The sequence below is a fragment of the Chlorocebus sabaeus genome, chromosome 21 (genome assembly GCF_047675955.1).
Source record: "Chlorocebus sabaeus isolate Y175 chromosome 21, mChlSab1.0.hap1, whole genome shotgun sequence".
NCBI lineage: Eukaryota > Metazoa > Chordata > Mammalia > Primates > Cercopithecidae > Chlorocebus > Chlorocebus sabaeus.
In genome coordinates this window covers 129,836,060-129,855,125 of record NC_132924.1, presented here as the reverse complement: position 1 = coordinate 129,855,125, position 19,066 = coordinate 129,836,060, and the positions used below count along the sequence as shown (strand labels likewise).

The window sequence follows — 19,066 nt, the reverse complement described above, 5'->3', positions numbered from 1 at the left end:
GTCCCCTTTTTACTGGTAATTAATTTTCTTTAATTAAAGGATTTACAGATTCAAAAAATATACTTTCCCTCATGCGACAGTTTAAAATGGGGGAAGGTGGCATTCACTACCTCAAATGTCTTCTTTGAAAATCCCTTCTCTCTCCTTTTTTTAAGTTTATGTCTTTTATTAACTCACACACAGTTCCTTGTCTTCTGGTTTGTTGAAGCAGTAGTCAGACAACATTTGCCACAATAATGTCTGTCAAAGTGACTTGCCATAAACACTCCAGCACCACATTCATCAGATGGGCACTCTCGACGAAGACAGCTCATTTTGCCATTCTCATCCACCTTCTAATACTCGAGGACAGCCAGCTTCACCTTCTTTCTCTTGTGCTTCTTCCTCTTGGGAATGGGGTAAGACTCCTTCTTTTTCTTAGCACCACCAGGAAGTCTTAACACAAGATGAAGAGTGGGCTCCTTTCGAATGTTGTAGTCAGACAGTACATCCATCTTCCAGTTGCTTGCCAGCAAAGATCAGTCTCTGCTCATCAGGAGGAATTCCTTGCTTATCCTGGATCTTGGCCTTTACATTTTCTATCGTATCCACGGGTTCGACCTCAAGGGTGATGGTCTTCCCCGTAATTTTATGAAAATCTGCGTTTTGGTGGCAGCTCCACCGCAGATGGCGGATGGAAAGGGAAGCTCCTTCTCTTACTGTTTCTTTTTTTTTTTGAGACGGAGACTCGCTCTGCCGCCCGGGCTGGAGTGCAGTGGCCGGATCTTAGCTCACTGCAAACTCCACCTCCCAGGTTTATGCTGCCTCAGCCTCCCGAGTAGCTGAGACTACAGGCGCCCTCCTAGTTTTTCGTATTTTTTTTAGTAGAGACGGGGTTTCACCGTGTTAGCCAGGATGGTCTGGATCTCCTGACCTCATGATCTGCCCGTCTCGGCCTCCCAAAGTGCTGGGATTACAGGCTTGAGCCACCGCACCCGGCCCTCTTACTGTTTCTTAACGAGTGTAAAAGAAAACTTCAAAAACGTGGTAGGGATTTAGAATCGCTTTGGTAGAATATGCTTCTTCCAAGTTTACTCATATTTCCCGTGAAACAACTATCATTCACAAATGTTCTGAAAATTCTTAGAAGATTCAGAACTATGAATTATATTGCTAAAGTTGATGAAGGTAAGTCTATTTTATTTATTTGATGTGTCTAACAATAGCTAATGGAAATTAGTTTATAATCTATATAGGATTTCAAAATAGATTCAATTTTAAGATCACTATGTGCTGAAATGTTTAAAAGCTCATCAATGCTATTTGAACTTCATGAAAGAGAATACAAATTTTTAACATGCATCATCAATAGCTTATTAATTTTATTGATTATAATGAAAATATCACTGATAATAAAAGCAACTATGAAATTATAGGCAAAATTTATTTCTCTCTCCAGGTACATCCTCAATATTTTTTCTAAAATATTATAAAAACTTGTTTACAAACACATATATATGTACATACATATTTAATTCTACATATACAATGAAAATCAAATCTGTATTCTTCTGCATTGAAGTCATCTGTGTAATCATTTTATCCCCAATGATTGAAGTATGAGATAAGAAGTTATAAACTTCTCAGAGCTAAAGAGCATTCATCACCACCACACACACCACAGTTCTTGGAAAACACATGGCAAAGAACTGGTTAGAAAACACACGCGGGGCCGGAAGCAGTGACTCCAACCTGCAATCACAGCACTCTGCGAGGCTGAGGGCTGAGACAAGCAGATTACTTGGGCCCAGGTGTTCGAGACCAGCCTAGGCAACATGCAAAACTCCGTTTCTACAAAAATTACAAAAAATACGCCTATAGTCGCAGCTACTCAAGGGTGCTGAGGTAGGAGGATCACCTGAGCCCGGGAGGCAGAGGTTTCAGTGAGCCGAGATCACGCCACTGCATTCCAGCCTGGGTGACAAAGTGAGACCTTGTCTCAAAAAACAAAAACAAAAATAAAGACAAAACCAACAAACACCACACACACACACACGCGCGCGGGGACAGAAAAGCAGCACTGCACTTCGAGGCACCACTGTTTATCTAAATCACAATGATTAATAACACAAGACATAATTAAGCTGCCTCACTGTAATAGTTTTTGGTGGAAAAATCAAGCATATGTTGAAATAAAACTAGAAATGTCTTATGATTTATGTATGAAACTGCGGGCAAATTATAACATTAACCTCTTTGATCTCTAAAACACTGTCTTCAAAATTCTACTTCAAAACTTTCAGATCCATCGATGGGGTAAAAGAGCCAAGCCCCTGACAACACGCCAGCCCAGACATTAATGGGAAGAGACTGGCATACGTAAAAGGAAAGGGGCGTGAAACACCATGGAGGCATAAAACAGCACAATGGGATCAAGAAAATGCAATATATGCCTTTTTGCCTCATTTATGGTTGGAGAAAAAGTATTTTGTGCTAGAAATAAAGTTGAGAGGTAAACAAATGCTTGATAACAAGGGGATACTGCAAAAAATCAATAATCTAAGGAATGTGATTATTTTCCTAAAAGCAAAGGGAGTCTACACTGTTCAAGAGAATGCAATAATCAGGGTTATATTTTCCACAAGTCAGACTGGCAAACCACGACACAGAGAAAACAGCTCTCAAGCACCACAGTGGGAATACCGAGCCGAAACCCTGGGCAGCACTGTCCACCTGCACCTTCTGTGAGGGCGGGTGTTTTCTAATCTGTGCTGTCCGATAAGGCAGCCCCTGGCTACATGTGGCTACTGGGCACTTGAAATGTGGCTTGGGTAGCCGAGGATCTGAGTCTGTGCTTCTATTTAATTTACTTTAAAACACATGTCACTGGTGGCTACCATGCAGGACACTGTAGCTTCAGGTTGCAGATACAGACAACCAAGTGGATGACGAGCCTGTTCACCAAAATAGGGACAGAAAAAGGAGACTCTTAAGAGGGAGAGATGTTGGACTCAACTTCAGACCCTGGGAAGGGACAGAAGAGAGGTCCCCAGGGACATCTCCTATTAAGCAGGTGCACTTGTGTCTGGAGCTCCAAAAAGTTACTTAAAGACCCAAATGTGAGAGTCACTAGAATGTAGCTGAAGCCACTTGTATGAAAGAGATTGCCCAGAGGACCAAATAAAGAACTAAAAAACTAGGCTGGGTGCAGTGGCTCATGCCTGTAATCCCAGCACTTTGGGAAGCTGAGACAGGCGATCACCTGAAGTCAGGAGTTCGAGACCAGCCCGGCCAACATGGTGAAACCCCGTCTCTACTAAAAATACAAAAATTAGCTGGGCGTGGTGGTGGGTGTCTGTAATCCCAGCTACTCGGAAGGCTGAGGTAGGAGAATCGCTTGAACCCTGGAGGTGGAGGTTGCAGTGAGCCGAGATCACACCATTGCACTCCAGCCTGGGCGACAAGGCAAGACAGCCGCAAACAAACAAACGACCCTAAAAAACTGAATACGAAAAGAAGTTTAGGAAAACAGTGAAAAAGAGGGGAAAAAGGAACCCACAAAAGAAACCGAGAAGCCCAAGTAAAGGAAAAATCACGTGAATATGGTGTCTATGAAAGAAGCGGGTGAAAGAGGGTCAGGAAAAGGAAGGACGAGGAATGTCAAATACACACAAAGGCCAGGAATGCCGCGGGGCTGAGTGGGCACCGCAGGCTTCATCTAAGTAGGGTCACAAAGGCAGTCAATGAAACACTGAAACAGTACCCACTAAAAATCCCAAGTACGCCAGGATGAAAGTCAAACACTTTTCTAACAGGCTGTCTTTGGTAGCCTACTTTCTTATTTTAGTTGTCTGACACTGGAGTAGAGCCTTTATTTTTTCCCCCTTACAATACAGCCAGTGAATATTTACTCATATTTTAAAATAGTGGATATTAAAAACGTTACATCCAAATTTCCACGTCCAATGATAATATATCTAAAATTTCCTCTCAAAAAAGGAGCTGGCAATTCTTTTATTACTTAACCAATTTTAAAATATTAAGTCATTCACCTAATCCAAAACTCAAAGTGATAAAGATAGTGCACTCAGAAGAGAACGTCTGCTCCAGCCCCAGCTTCCCCGGCATATTCAGACACAAGTGTTCACTTTTATGAGTTTCTTGTATATGCTTCCAAGTTTCTTTATGCATTATGAATATATATTCTCATTTTTTCCATTCTTCTTATAGGAAAAGCTGGTTCTTCTATATACTGTCCTGTGTCTTCCCTGTTTTCATGTATGCATCTGTCTCGGAAATCTTTCCATGTCAGGGTACAAAGGTCTCCACATTCATTTGTATACCCTGACAATCAGTGTTAAACAGAAATGAAATGGCAAATCCTAACTCTGAAAATAAAAGGGACTAACATTAATCAGTGAGGGCTCGAGAATGAGTTATCAGCCTGGGAACATACTAATCTTTTAAATACTTTTTTAAAAAAATCAAAATTGAAAGCAGTTAAAATCTGTAACAGTTGAAGTAAGCCTATTTGCTCTCTCTAAATACAAGAACCTAAGATGTTTAAGCCATAAATAAAATTCCTAGAGTAGTTTCTTAGAGGAAATAGGTGCTGTACTCATAAAATCAAGCCTACACAGAAAGTTTCTTCACCCATTAAACACCTTTTGGAAGCAGTTCTCTAGTAAACCTCAGACCAGGGCAGTGATGCATTTCAATCCAGCAATTACTACCCACAGCAATGGGCTGTCTGCTACAATAAAAGCCAGTGTCCTGGTTCAGCTGCTACGATCCTCAGATCTCACATCCTGCTCTCATGCAATTAGCCTGCAAAGAGCTAATGACCTAATCTAGGAGCCACAGTTTCACTGACATCCACTTCCTCCGATGGTAATAAACACCAGTGAGTGAAGACAGCACCTCATTAGTTGGCTACATTAGTGTTTACAAGGCCATTTCAACCGATGGGTTCCTTACTTACAGTTCATTTCAAAGAATGCTTTCCTAACCAACAGAAATCACTCTTCATATGATGGGATGGCATTTTATAACAAAGAGAATTCTGTAGGGTAACATGAATTAATGTCAGACCTGCTTACTTACTGATAGCTTTTGCCTGTGCAACATCAGTCCCTTGGGTCCTAGCAGAACTACTACATATATTTTACACTGTATCCAATTGAGCATTTTCCTGTTAAATTCTCAAGAAACTACTAACATATCACTCAAAATGGAGGGAAAGAAAACAGTTTAAGATTATTGTCACAATTTTCTAAGCACAAATTGGCCATATTTTTAACTTGCATGTTTTGTTTTGTCTGAACCAAAAGTTTATTTCAAAGGCTGAAAAACAAAAATTTATTTTTAGGGATAAATTGTCAAGGACAATCTAATTAAAAGGATACTATGAAGGCTGGGTGTGGTGGCTCACGCCTGTAATCCCAGCACTTTGGGAGGCTGAGGCAGAAAGATCGCTTGAGCCCTGGAGTTTGAGACAGCCTGGGGAACATAGTGCGGCCCTGTCTCTACAAAAAATACAAAAAATTAGCCAGGTGTGGTGGTGCACGCCTGTGGTCCCAGCTACTCAGGAGGCTGGGGTGAAAGGATCGCTTGAGCCCAGGAAGTGAAGGCTGCAGTGAGCTATGATCACACCACTGCACTCTGGGCAACAGAGTGAGATGCTGTCTGAAGAAAAACAAAACAAAAAATACCTCACAAAACACGAGTACTATGAAAAAAAGCCTAAAAAGATACATAACACAGTGGTTCACTAATGCAGGTATGAGTCCAATCTTTCAAATGGGCGAATAAACTCACATTCGTAAGGTAGTACAGAAAATATTACACACAGGGTACTTTAGAGCCTCACAGGCCAGGAAAAGGTCTCAGTATTTGTTGGTTTAGAAAAGAAAAACACGAACGATTTTTTATGAAACGCTTGGACAGCAGAATATCCTACATCAAGCTCTACCAGAAAAGAGCAGATGAAACTTAAGAGGAGAGCAATTCCCAGGGAGGAAGGTACGTTCTCTGGCTGGCGCCCCCTGGCACAGACGCCCACGGATACTTGCCTGACTTTGGGCACCATCATGCGGTGCTGCACCATCAGCGTGTGGCAGACGGAGGCCATGGTGGTGAAGACCTCCTCGCTTGCAGAGTCCCTCCACACCAGGTTGAGCAGGGTGTTGGTCTGCTGCTTTGTGTCCAGCTTCTTCAGACATTCCTCTGTTATGTATGATACTGACAGTCTGCCATCCTCCTAGAACATACCAGAACAACCAGTCTCCATAAATGTGCTCAACTGGAACGTCCTCTACACTACAAATGTATACGAAATCATTCTTCTTCAGGCAAAGAAAGATAGGCATCATCTCAAAATTATCCACATCACAATAAACTTAGTGTGAAATCCTCTAGGGATCCAGTCAACAGCAGGCATCCATTTTGCCAAACACAGTAACAAACTGTGAATACCCGGTTTTTGCCCATGATAACAGTAGCTTCAGTATTTACATTTCAAAAAAACTTCATTTCCTTTTTTTTTTTTTAGATCAAGCTGTACTAAGACAAGCATACATAGTGAACTATTATCATCTGATGGCATTTTCATTTTAATTTGAGATCACCATTTAACCAAAATAAGTGAGAGTATTAAATTAAAAAAAAAAAATTTTTTTTTGAGACCGTCTTGCTCTGTCACCCAGACCGGACTGAGTGGCACAATCTCGGCTCACTGCAACCTCTACCTCCCGGATTCAAGCAATTCTCCCACCTCGGCTTCCCAAGTAGCTGGGACTCGCCTGCCTCCACACCCAGCTGATTTTTGTATTTTTAGCAGAGACAGGGTTTCACCATGTTGGTCAGGCTGGTCTTGAACTCCTAACCTCAAGTGATCCAGCCGCCTCAGCCTTCCAAAGTGCTGAGATTACAGGTAGGAGCCACTGCTCCCAGCCTATTAAAGAACTTTTTAAAATCAAAGGCTATACAAAAGAAATCTATTTTATATCTTAATTTATCCAGAAGATTTGATTCGCTGAATAAAACCCAAGCCAATCTATGCAATTTACTCATTTGGGGCAGTAACCAAAGACATATACTTTTTTCATATATATGTGTATATATGAATATATATACGAATGTGAATATACACATAACATTGGGTATTGCTGACTGTACTGTTTGGAAACTTGGATGAATACAATTTATGTAATTTATAGTAACTTACCAAACACTGCTTTATAGATAAAAGCAGTAAATTCATCTGTCAAACATGAATCTTTAACATAAAGCCTAATAAAAGGTATGTCAGAATGAGAGAGTAATCCTAGCACTACTATTTTTGTAGTGTACAATTTCAAAATAAATTGTACATAAGGTACAAGTGAACAGATTACACAGAAACCTAAAGGCAAAAGAGCTTATCAAGGGAGAACTCTGACCTTGGGAAAGAAAAGGCAACACAGAAACATACACGTAAGAGACCTGGCAAAGAAAGAATGACTTGGAGTGAACCCTACGAGTGCCCAGCTCAAAACGGGGTCTTTAGTTCTCAGCCCAAATGTGGACAATCCCCAACGCAAAGGAAGAATGAAGAGAATAAAAGAAAAAAGGAAATTAAAGTATAAAGTTATATAATACACAGACCTTGAAACCCTTAAAAAAGAATATAAAGTAGAGTAATATTTTCTACAGTTGTAAATAATTTTAAAAATCAAGAAACTGATCCCACTTCTTAAATGTTCAAAGTGTAAGCACAAGCAAGAGAGCCTGCAGGTTCTTTCCTGGTCCTCACGCTCTGCCTTCGTCGTGTCTGCACACCCACAGCGGGGAAAAACTGTCCTCTCTCGCTGAGAAAGCCCACAGCCTCATCGTTACATGAATACAAAATTCACTGTGTATAAATAAGGGTTTAACTTCACAAATTCTATGGAAGGTAACTATTTAATAACTTTCTTCCAAAAACAAAAATTTTATCTGCATTCCATCTACAGAACCCACTTTTTATAACCATACAAAAAAAAATGAATACTTATTGGTGTACAGTTTGGACAGATCCAACAGTTCCAGCATCCACTATCCACTATAAAAGCGGCTTCACCCCTTTGTAATCAGCCCGCCCCTCAGCCATGAGCTCCGGCAGTGAATATTATCTGTTCCTTTCTTCATCTTTTTTTATTAAAAAAAAAAAAATCAAGCCCTGAGCTTACTTCTCGATCCTTTTCTTATTGCTGTGATCTCTTTCATTCGATGCTAGGGAAGCTCTTTGTCCAGGAAGGTGCGGCACTGCACTGACACACCCACTTCACAATATTCTACAAATTTACTTCACCTGGAAGCCGAGACCCTCTCAAGTATATTTTGTGATTACACTTAGTAGTAATCAATATAAAACTCCTTAATGAAAAAATAACTTATGATAGCCACACCTTAAGCCATTTCAATTGCTTAAGACCAAAAAGTCATTGGCAGTTAAATTCTTTAAGTAAAACACAAATTATATATGCATGTATATATAATTTTTAAGTTTTTTCTCTCTTGAAAATATACTGTAAACTCAATAGTAAGGAAGAAAAGAGGTAAGAACTTTAAAGTAATTTTTAAATAAATAACATTTATCCTCTATAAAATTAGCAGGAATTAATGGAAGACACTACCCGGTGTTCACAGGATAGGGTAAAAAGGAACTTTTTGACCCAACAATTTCACGTCTAGAAAATATTTCCTAATAACTAAGTTAACATACAGTATAATCCCATTTTGCCTAAAAAAACAAACACAAAGCTATGTGTCTCCATTTACACTTCCATAAATGTACTAAGAAAGCGGTGGAAGAGACTGTTTCCAATCATTACAAACTGTGGTAGGGGGGCTGAAGGGGCTTCTCTGCAAAGGCTGCTTGAGGGTCTGACTCATGTAACTGAAACTATAGGTGGACAGAAAGTTAGAAGATCCCATGGGGCCGCTTGCATCACAGCCCCCCAGATGCAGGGCACGGGGCTTACCGGGCTTGAGGGCTTGTCGGCTTCTTCACTCTCCTCCTCGGAGTCACTGGCTGAGTCGTGACAGCTCGCGCTGGCAGGAGAGACTGGTAACTGAGAGAGGAAGGTCTGCAGCACCCGCAAATACACCAGCAGCCCTTCCTCAGAGAGGGCCCCTTTGTAAACAATCAGTTAAAACGTATTTTAGTTAAACATTATTTTTTAAAATGGAAAACGACGCCATTTTTCCTCACATGCAGAGAGGCATTTCTGACCAGATCTTATTTTAAAAATTCTAACTGTGTTATAATAGGAAACATATTTAGATTTTGTCCCTGTTCATGTCAGAAAGCACCTACAACTCTTGGAATTTCCTGAAAGGTAAGTGTCTCTTGTTATTCATAGCCAGCCCTTTGTGATCATACTTGAGTTTATGCACTGAAGTGACTTAGGGTGAGGCCATCTAGGGGACTCAGAATGGGGCTTTTCACCAGAAAAACGCAGTGATCAGAGGGTTGGAACATTCAGCCCCACGCACCAACTTCCAAGGGGCTGTCTGTGGGGAGGGACACTGGAGAAGCAGCACCATAAAACTCAACAGGAAGACACAATGAGCTGAACACGGGGAGGTGTTGAGAGCGTGGAGTGCCTGGAGAAGGCACAGAAGCTTGGCATTCCTGCACACCTCAGCTTCCCGCGTTCTGTGAGCTGTCCTAGTCAATTACCAAACCCAAGGAGGGGCTGAGGAGCCCCCATTTTTGCAGGTTGGTCACAAACAAAGGTGACAACCTACTACTTGTAATCGGCCTCTGAAGTGGGTGTAGTCTTGCAGGACTAAGCCCTCAGATGATGGGATTTGACATTATCTCTGGGTGGACGACATCAGAATTGAACTGAACTGTAGAATACCTAGTTGGTGTCCACTGCAGAACTGCTTGGTGTGTGGGGAAAAAAACCACACCCACATTTCTGCTTACAGAATTTTTCAGTGTTGAGTGAGAGAGTAAGAAAAACAGTTTGGGCTGGGCGCAGTGGCTCAAGCCTGTAATCCCAGCACTTTGGAAGGCCGAGGTGGGCAGATAATGAGGTCAAGAGATTGAGACCATCCTGGCCAACATAGTGAAACCCCGTCTCTACTAAAAATACAAAAATTAGCTGGGTGTGGTGGTGTGTGCCTGTAGTCCCAGCAATTCAGGAGGCTGAGGCAGGAGAATCACTTGAACCCGGGAGGCGGAGGTTGCAGTGAGCTGAGATGGAGCCACTGCACTCCAGCCTGGCGACAGAGCGAGACTCCGTCTCCCCTCTGCCCCGGCCCCACAAAGTTTGGTTTTCGGGTTTTTCTGTATTTCTTTCATGAATAATTCATGCATGTATGTATGTATGTTTTCAAACATACTACAGGAAGATGTTATTCTAGAAGAGGCACACTGGAGTTTAGCAGAGGTAGGGAAACGGCCTGACTCACAGAAGAGCTTTCCCATTTAACTCCGTTAACTCTATTAAAATAATCTGTGTGGCCCCATAAGACATATATGTATGTCAGTCTTTTCCACTGTATCTGGAAAGTCTCCCCAGGAACGCTGCCCATACCACAGCCCTTCAGCAAATACAGTCTTCCAGGAGAGGCCCACCTTTCCATAACACCTGCCACCACACGGCCTTCTCTTGACTCATCTGCCAATACTACCCATATGTGTGTTCAGGTAAAAAAGATCTTGTATTTCATACCCAAATAATTTTCGCCAACAGTTAAAACGAAATAGAAAAGCCAGGGCGCTCCACCACTCTTTCTTGAACATCTACTCTCTATTAACAACAGTGCATTCAGAAAGGGCTCATAAGGGAAAACGGTCTGTGCATCTGCTAGTGCCGGAATGATGAAATGAAAAATCTGATCTGTAAAAGGTGCTGCCAGAAACTCCTCTGTGAAGGCTGTAAAAACTTGTTGCCTGAAAAAGAAAAATAGAAGCTTTCTATAAAATCAAATTATACTGTCCACCCAAACTCTGATTAAAATAACCTTTCAAAATACCCTTCTAAAAAGATAAACTACTCTTCTAAATTAGCCAAGTTAACCATTTTAATATCAACTAGATCAACCTAAAGTAAACTTAATGTCTTCTCTATTAAGATAACCACCATGTTTTCGTTAATTTTTGACAGTTACTTAGAAAAGCAGGAAAATAGCCATGTTATCAGAATCACAAATTTGTATTAGGCTACAGGCCAGAAAGAAAAAGTACACTTTCCTATAAACTAAACCAACACTAATAAAGTAAAAATCTGACTTTCAAGTCTATATTGAAAATCACATCCTATGTAAAAGTTACAATCAGATATAGATCTTGTGAAATGACAAAATCAAGAAATCTATTCCACTCTCACCTCGCACCTTCCGGACAGGAGTTGTAAATAAAGTGCAATGGTTTTAGAACATTCTCTAGCAAAATTTTTGCTATAGGAACTCGAGATAAATCAGAATATTCAATACTTGATGGAAGCTTGCTGTTAATCAACAAATAGAGAGACCTATAATACCCTAAAAGGAAAAACACATATTTAAAATTTTTTACATATTTTCCTGTAATAAGGGAAAAAATTTGCCAATTTTTAAGTGCTTTTTACAATCTCTACAGGTCCAAACTTAAGTTAGTTCTTTAACATGTTAGTAAGGAAAACTAAACAAATATATAGGCAGCTGAAAGGTATATAAACCTCATGTACCAGCAACTGTCAACTACAGCCAAGCTCATTTCACCTGTATACACTCATTTGGAAGGAAGTCTAAGATGTAATTATTTTAGTATATCATTAAGAGACTATTTTTAAAACCATTATCACAGCTAAAATAAATGAAGAGGAGTTCCTTAATACCACAAATATCTAGTCAGTATTCAAGTGTCCAACTGTCTCATGTTAGCAATTCTGTTTAACTAGTTTGCTTGCATCAGGAACTGAATAAGGACGAAATACTGTGATTTTATAATTAGTCCCTGATTTGTGCATTTTTTAAACACCATGTTGAACTCATAGAGTTGAACACATTGGTACGTTTCATTCCACTGCAGTCCCGACCTCACGCTGCTCCACCTGGGGCCCTGGGGTGGGCTTTAGGAGGCTCCTGAGCCCCAGGGTCACTGGTAGTCCTGCGCCCCACCCTGCAATCAGCCTTTTCTCCAGGAACTCTTAAGCTCCTTTTAGAGGAGATGATGTATTTGGAGACCACAATCTGGGAACTAAGAAGTTAACAGTTTAAAGGCAACTTATACGTAAACTGAAACAACTTTCAGAACCTCTTAAAATTTCCAGCCTATGCTTTTGATAGGAACTCTGGGTGGGGGGCAGTGAACATAAACTGGGTATCAAGAGTGATCCAAATAATATATTCTTTCAGAATCACTTACTCCATTTTTACAGAATAAGAACAACGTTCAAGTGCAATTCTTGAGTATCTCGTCATACACAAGCATACTTGGTAGCACATTAAAAACAATCCATCTGCGTGGGCTGTTTTTGAAACAGTCCTACACAGCCTCATATTTGAGTAAAGATCACTAAACAATGCATACTCGGGACTTCATCATTAGACTCACTTTGTAACTACCCCGTCAAACGCAGTGTATACTGATAACTAGTGAAACTCAATATGAAAGCTTGAAAGCTCTTTTGCTATGAAACTAAAAAGATAAAAATACATCGAGAATTTTAAAAAATACATCGAGACTTTTTAAAAAAGTGACTAACGTAACTAACAATGTAACGTAACTGACAATGTAACGTAACTGACAATGTAACGTAACTGACAATGTAACGTAACTGACAATGTAACGTAACTGACAATGTAACGTAACTGACAATGTAACGTAACTGACAATGTAACGTAACTGACAATGTAACGTAACTGACAATGTAACGTAACTGACAATGTAACGTAACTGACAATGTAACGTAACTGACAATGTAACGTAACTGACAATGTAACGTAACTAACAATGTAACGTAACTGACACTGCACATACTGAACAGACGGACAACATGACAAAGGTTCTGTCGCAAAGGTTAAAAAGCTTCACGGCACATAACGTGCAATAACAATACAAATAATTATACTATAATTTAAAAAGGCTAAAATTTTATAGACTGTTAGGAAGTAAAACAACTGCTGTACCAGAGAAGATGCTAGAAGCAGCAGTTTCTGTGTAAGATTTTAAAGTATTTCTTCTATTGGGACACATTTCAAATAATGCATATTTCTTAACTATCTTCCTTACAATTTTAGAAAACAAGTACAAATTCTCAAGTGCTTAGTCTTAAAACGGTATATATGTCAACTAACACAATGAACCACTTTTAATTATCAGTTTTTAAAAGATCAAATTCCACAACTTTCAGTTTACTTTTAATTAACTCAGAATACTGTTTCCCTAAGTTTTCAACAAACTAAGGAGTCTAAAAAATAGTAATATGCCAAGCAGAAGGGTTGAAATAAATATGAATTTACTTTCTGCAGTTTTAACAGAGGACCAAGTGGTCCAGATCTCAAGTCTGCTAGATGTATCCTAGACTATGACTTCAAGTGAACATAAAGCACAGCTACTTATAATTCTATCTGTAGCCATAGCTTGCTAGACCTCCCTTCACAACTAGTCTCGCACACATTTTTAATGCTGACAAATATTTCTCAAGTCCAGGAGTCCTGAAGTGCTTGCGTTTCTACCTATGAAGATGCTGGAACCGAAAGTTTGTTTTAGGATTTATACTGCTCACTTCATAAAAGCTTAAAAATCATGTTTTTTTCATACCTTTTCTCCAAAAAGTGTCACTAATGTGTCCTCACGGGTCTCAGACATAGTTCATTATAGCTTCTACAATGTAGTCATTTTAGGAGCATTATCAATGTATTAAAACTTTAGCACTGAGTTAGAAAATTCAAACTAAGTATCCTATTCTCTTCTACTGAACTAATGTGAGATGACATCATTCTTGGAAGAAAAATCATTTAACAAAATTTACTTTTTCATAAGGCTCTTGGAGTGATGTTCAACTCATACACTGGTGGCACTATCTTTCCCATCCACTCAGAATGACCACAAGGCGGTAAGAGCCCTTCCTGCTCAGGTGAAGGACCGGTAGCTGCACTGACACAAAACTTGGATGACGGAACAACTGATGAAAGTATACGTCGGTTTTGCTCATTTCCAAGCAAAAAAAAAGGCAAAGAGAGTAGCATGTTTCTGAATTTTCAGAGTGGGTGGAGCCAAGGACAGATGCTGGAATCTGGGACTCTGGTGGGCACCTGTGGATGGAGCACAAGGCGTCTGGGACACCAGTGCCGCTCTGACACTGAGACTGAGTGCACAGGCTCACAGCAGCAGGCTGGCCTCTGCTTACTCCTCATCGGGAGGCTGAGCCACAGTTCTGACCCTGCCTGCTACTTACCATTGTGAATCATGTAGTGCAAAATCTGTTCAATCACTGACACCACATAGCTAGCATCTTGTAAAACAGGCAAGTAAGTATCCTCAGACGAAAATACTTCAAGCATCCTCATTGGAAGCGCAACATTCAAACTGTCATCATTACAGTTTTGCAGCAACCTGTAAAAATGAAAGAAAGTATTCACACACTGCCTGGATGGCAAAATGTCACTAGTTTCCCCAAGTTACTCTCAGTGACAATGGTTAAGAAATTATTCCAGTATAAGATTATCCCTGAAAATAGGGACATTTTACAGATAGATAGGGAAATATCCAACTAACATTCAGTCATTCAGACAGTTTTTAAAATAATTCTCATTATATGCCAAACGGTATGCTGGCACTAAGTTCACAGACAAGAAAAATGGACAGTGGAGAAACGAACACGAAAAATTAAAGATTACAAAACACTGTAAGAAGTATTATAATCCATGAATTGTACCAATAAGTTGCATTTAATTAAACTCAGATACGAATCTCTTTAACAGTGCATATCATCTCCTTAAAGATGCTTTTGAGACTTTCCATGCCTGCAATATCCCCCAAATAGAACAACGATATATTTCTGATCCTAAGTCAACTCTCATTTTGACTAAGGCTTCCCTTCTTACTATAAGAACTGCAGGCAGAAGGGAAGGCTTAGTTCTCCATTTAAAGAGGGCAGTACAGTAAGTCTGGACCGGTCACACCAATCAAGACACAGAACACATCTGTCACTCACAAAAGTTTCTTCTTGGCTGTCTCTAGTCCATTCCTCCCTCTTTCTCCCCTACCCCAATCCTTTTTTCTATCAAAAACTATGTCTAACACAGAACTTATTTTCAGATTTCTCCTGTTGTCTCCACAATGTATTTTATAGCTGTTTTGCCTTTTTTTAAAAAAACAGAATCCATCTGATCACACATCACCTTTAATGAGGGACCCAGGAGGCTGTTTTGGTGCCTCACGGAAACTGACTTCTCCATGTGACAAAAGCATTCTGCCCTGCCAGGAGGCAAATAACGTGCAGGGCTCTGGGTGGGGTGTGTCCACGCGGCTGATCCGCTTACTGCAGGCTGCCTTCCGTCTCGATAGAGCCGCAAAGCCCAGGAGAGACAGGGGGTGAAGACCCAGCGGGCAGGACACCCAGCAAGACCTTGTTTTGCTTTTGCCCTTTTCACAACTTTCCCCTCAGCACCACACTGGTGTCTCGTGAGGGGTGTAGGAGTGCAGGAGGAGTGAGGCGACGCATAACAAGCGGATAGCCACAAAGGGCGGCGGCGGGCGGTGGGAGAGCCTCTTGTCAACCCATGTGTGCTGATGATCCCATGTGAGAGAGAAACCTGATAATGCAACAGGGAAAAGTGCTGGAATGGTGCCTCGAGTGAGAGACAGCACAGGATGTAGCTCCAGGGTTATGGGGACAGCCTTGGACGGGAAAAGGATATCCATATTGTCAAGAGACAACCCACTTAAAAAAGTGAAAGATTTGAGTAGACTCTTGAAGAGCCATGTGAGTGACCAGTATACTCCTGAAAAACACCCATCATCATTAGTAATCCAGGAAATACAAATTCCAATCACAATAAAATACAACTATACACCCATCAGAATGGCTGGGTTTTGACAGATGTCAATACCAAGGGTTCAGGATACGGAGGAACTGCGCCTCTTGTATGCTGCTGTTCTAAGTTTGGTAGTTTCTTCTAAAGTGAAATATGTAACTACGATGTGACCCAGTGATTCCATGACTTCAGAAATGTCCAACAGCATTAAAAAATATGTATGTGATTATAGTCATAAAAGGAGCTACAGGTGGTTCTGGAAGGCCACATTTACAGAAAAAGAAAAATTCAATGTTCTGGCACACGGCAGATAAGACTGTCGACTTACTAACACACACTTGAAATATAATTTCTAACATTTACATTTTGTTAAACTTTCATTTCTCATCAAAAAGAATCAGTGCTCCTTAGAGAAAACAGCCCCAGGCCTGGGGCAGAGAGAGCACTTGAGCCTCTGTGACCTCACAGAAAACAAAGATCTCTCAAAATACAAATGAGGCCAAGCCAAGCAAAACGGGCTGCTTGGCCAGGCGCGGTAGCTCACGCCTGTAATCCCAGCACTTTGGGAAGCCAAGGTGGGCAGATCACGAGGTCAGGAGATTGAGACCATCCTGGCTAATATGGTGAAACCCCGTCTCTACTAAAAATACAAAAAATTAGCCGGGTGTGGTGGTGAGCGCCTGTAGTCCCAGCTACCCAGGAGGCTGAGGCAGGAGAATGGCGTGAACCTGGGAGGCGGAGCTTGCAGTGAGCCGAGATCGCACCACTGCACTCCAGCCTGGGCGACAGAGCAAGACACCGTCTCAAAAAAAAAAAAAGAAAGAAAGAAAGAAAGAAGAAAAGAAAAACGGGCTCCTTACAGGGTGCTCTCTACCTATAAGCAGACCACTAAAACACGCCGTATTTTTAAAAATACACAAGACCTTAATGAGATTAAAGAGGAAAGATGAGGAGGAGTGTTTTGTTGTTGTTGTTGTTAAAGAAACATGGATTTGGCTGGGCACAGTGTCTCACGCCTGTAATCCCAGCACTTTGGGAGGCCAAGGCAGGTGGATGAACTGAGGTCAGAAGTTCGAGACCAGCCTGGCCAACATGGCAAAACCACATCTCTGCTAAAAATACAAAAATTAGCTGGATGTGGTGGCACATACCTGTGGTCCCAGCTACTCGAGAGGCTGGGGTAGGAGAACTGCTTGAACCCAGGAGGCAGAGGTTGCAGTGAGCCAAGATTGCGCCACTGCACTCCAGCCTGGGTGACAGAGCAAGACTCTATCTCAAAAATAAAAATAAATGAAAAATAATAAATAAATAATAAAAAAGAAACATGGTATTGCTCTGCTGCCAAGCGGGAGTTCAGTAGCACAATCACAGCTCACTGCAGCCTCGAACTCCCGGGCATCAGGGGTTTCTCGTATTAGAAACTTTTAAAAATAAAAGTTGGGAAAAGAATAGTTATATTTAGATTATTTGCTTATACAAATACATTCAAAAGTTACGTTAGAGGTGTTTTATGAACTACAACCCACAGGCCAAACCAGCCCCAGGGCTGTTTTTTGTACAGCTGTTGAGTGAAGCATGATTCCTTTATTTTTACAGAGTTGTAAGCAAAAGGCAAGAAAAATATATAATAGAGACCATATGTGGACCACAAACCCTAAAATACTTGCTATCTTGCCATTTACAGAAAAAGTTTGCAAACTCCTGCTTTACAGAAAGAATGTATACAATGTGTTTTTCAAACTAAAAGTTTATCAAATAAATAAGTTAGAAAAAATATGAATTACTGGCATCTGGGATCCTCCCGGTTCTCTCTTCTACTAATAGGTTCTTTATTCCTATCTTTGGTCCAGCCAAGTATTTTGGAAAAATCAGTTAGAAAAGACTAGTTCTGATAGTAATCCTAAACAAATATTACAGGCAGTGTCCAGAAAATTAACTGAAATTATACTGAAGGTTCAGAATCATTTGAAAATTTTACTACTGTTGAGACATAAGCAATTTATGAAAAACTGGTAAAGGTGTTATATTCAGGCAATATAATTCACATCACTTACACGTGTTCTTTTGGACACTGAATGCAAGAAAGTCACAGCAGTGGCTTATGTTGAGTTCCTACATAAACAATAAAAAGCCTGATGAAAGGTGTATTCTAAAGAAGGGGCTTTCAAACTGCATTTTGGTGGAGACCCCTATGGAATGGAATCATTCTCACACATCAGGAGTCCTCTTTTGGCTGGCCTTCCATTCTCCAGTAACCAGGATGGCCAACATTCACAAGATAATTCCAGGGCATCCTTGAAAGAAAAAGTCATCTGAAAGATACTGATATATGTGTCTTCATTTATATCTCATGCCGGCCTGAATCACCTAGAGTAAAAATTGTAATATACAGAAGTCCATAGCCAGGCGCGGTGGCTCACGCCTGTAATCCCAACACTTTGGGAAGCCAAGGCGGGCAGATCATGAGGTCAGGAGATTGAGACCATCCTGGCTAACACAGTGAAACCCCGTCTCTACCAAAAACACGAAAAATTAGCCGGGCGTGGTGGTGGGCACTTGAAATCCCAGCTGCTCAGGAGGCTGAGGCAGAAGAATGGTGTGAACCCGGGAGGCGGAGTTTGCAATGAGCCGAGATTGCACCACTGCACTCCAGCCTGGGAGACAGAGACTCCGTCTCAAAGAAAAAAAAAAGTCCATGATCTCATTAAAAAAAAAAAAAGTATGGAAAAGTCACTGTCTCTGAAAATAAAAGTCAAAAGGTATTCCCCTAAACAAGGTGATTAATACATTATATACGTTGCTGACTTACAATAGAATTTTACCTGCAACAGAGGCTCATCAATCTTTTTATTTGAAATAAGCATGTAAGTCTCTCAGATCCATCCAACTGCTTGACAAACAGAGAGCTGTGTTTAATTAAGTTCTGATACAGCCATATCTGAAACAGCAAAACATACAATACATAACTCTCAACGACAATTTAAATTTGCTAATTTACATAATACCCCAAATTTCCTTAAGTGGCAATGCACATTTAATCAAACCTAATCAAAAGATGGTAAGAAGTAAATATTCTAAGTCAGGTTTT

At 40.6% G+C, this 19,066-nt stretch overlaps 1 protein-coding gene and 1 pseudogene across 2 annotated transcripts in view; both read right to left on the bottom strand.

The window, feature by feature from the left end:
• The window catches only part of UBE3C (ubiquitin protein ligase E3C), a 136,598-nt gene that overhangs the window by 78,437 nt on the left and 39,095 nt on the right, over positions 1 to 19,066 (bottom strand). For both annotated transcript variants that reach the window (XM_007983619.3, XM_037991056.2), the window contains exons 5-10: positions 18,801 to 18,916; positions 14,397 to 14,554; positions 11,343 to 11,496; positions 10,686 to 10,906; positions 8,982 to 9,133; positions 6,051 to 6,238 (exon numbers count right to left, since the gene is read on the bottom strand). In XM_007983619.3, coding sequence (XP_007981810.2) covers positions 6,051 to 6,238; positions 8,982 to 9,133; positions 10,686 to 10,906; positions 11,343 to 11,496; positions 14,397 to 14,554; positions 18,801 to 18,916 — 989 coding nt within the window. The remainder of the gene's footprint in view (positions 1 to 6,050; positions 6,239 to 8,981; positions 9,134 to 10,685; positions 10,907 to 11,342; positions 11,497 to 14,396; positions 14,555 to 18,800; positions 18,917 to 19,066) is intronic.
• LOC119621566 (ubiquitin-ribosomal protein eS31 fusion protein-like) lies at positions 74 to 4,107 on the bottom strand (annotated as a pseudogene).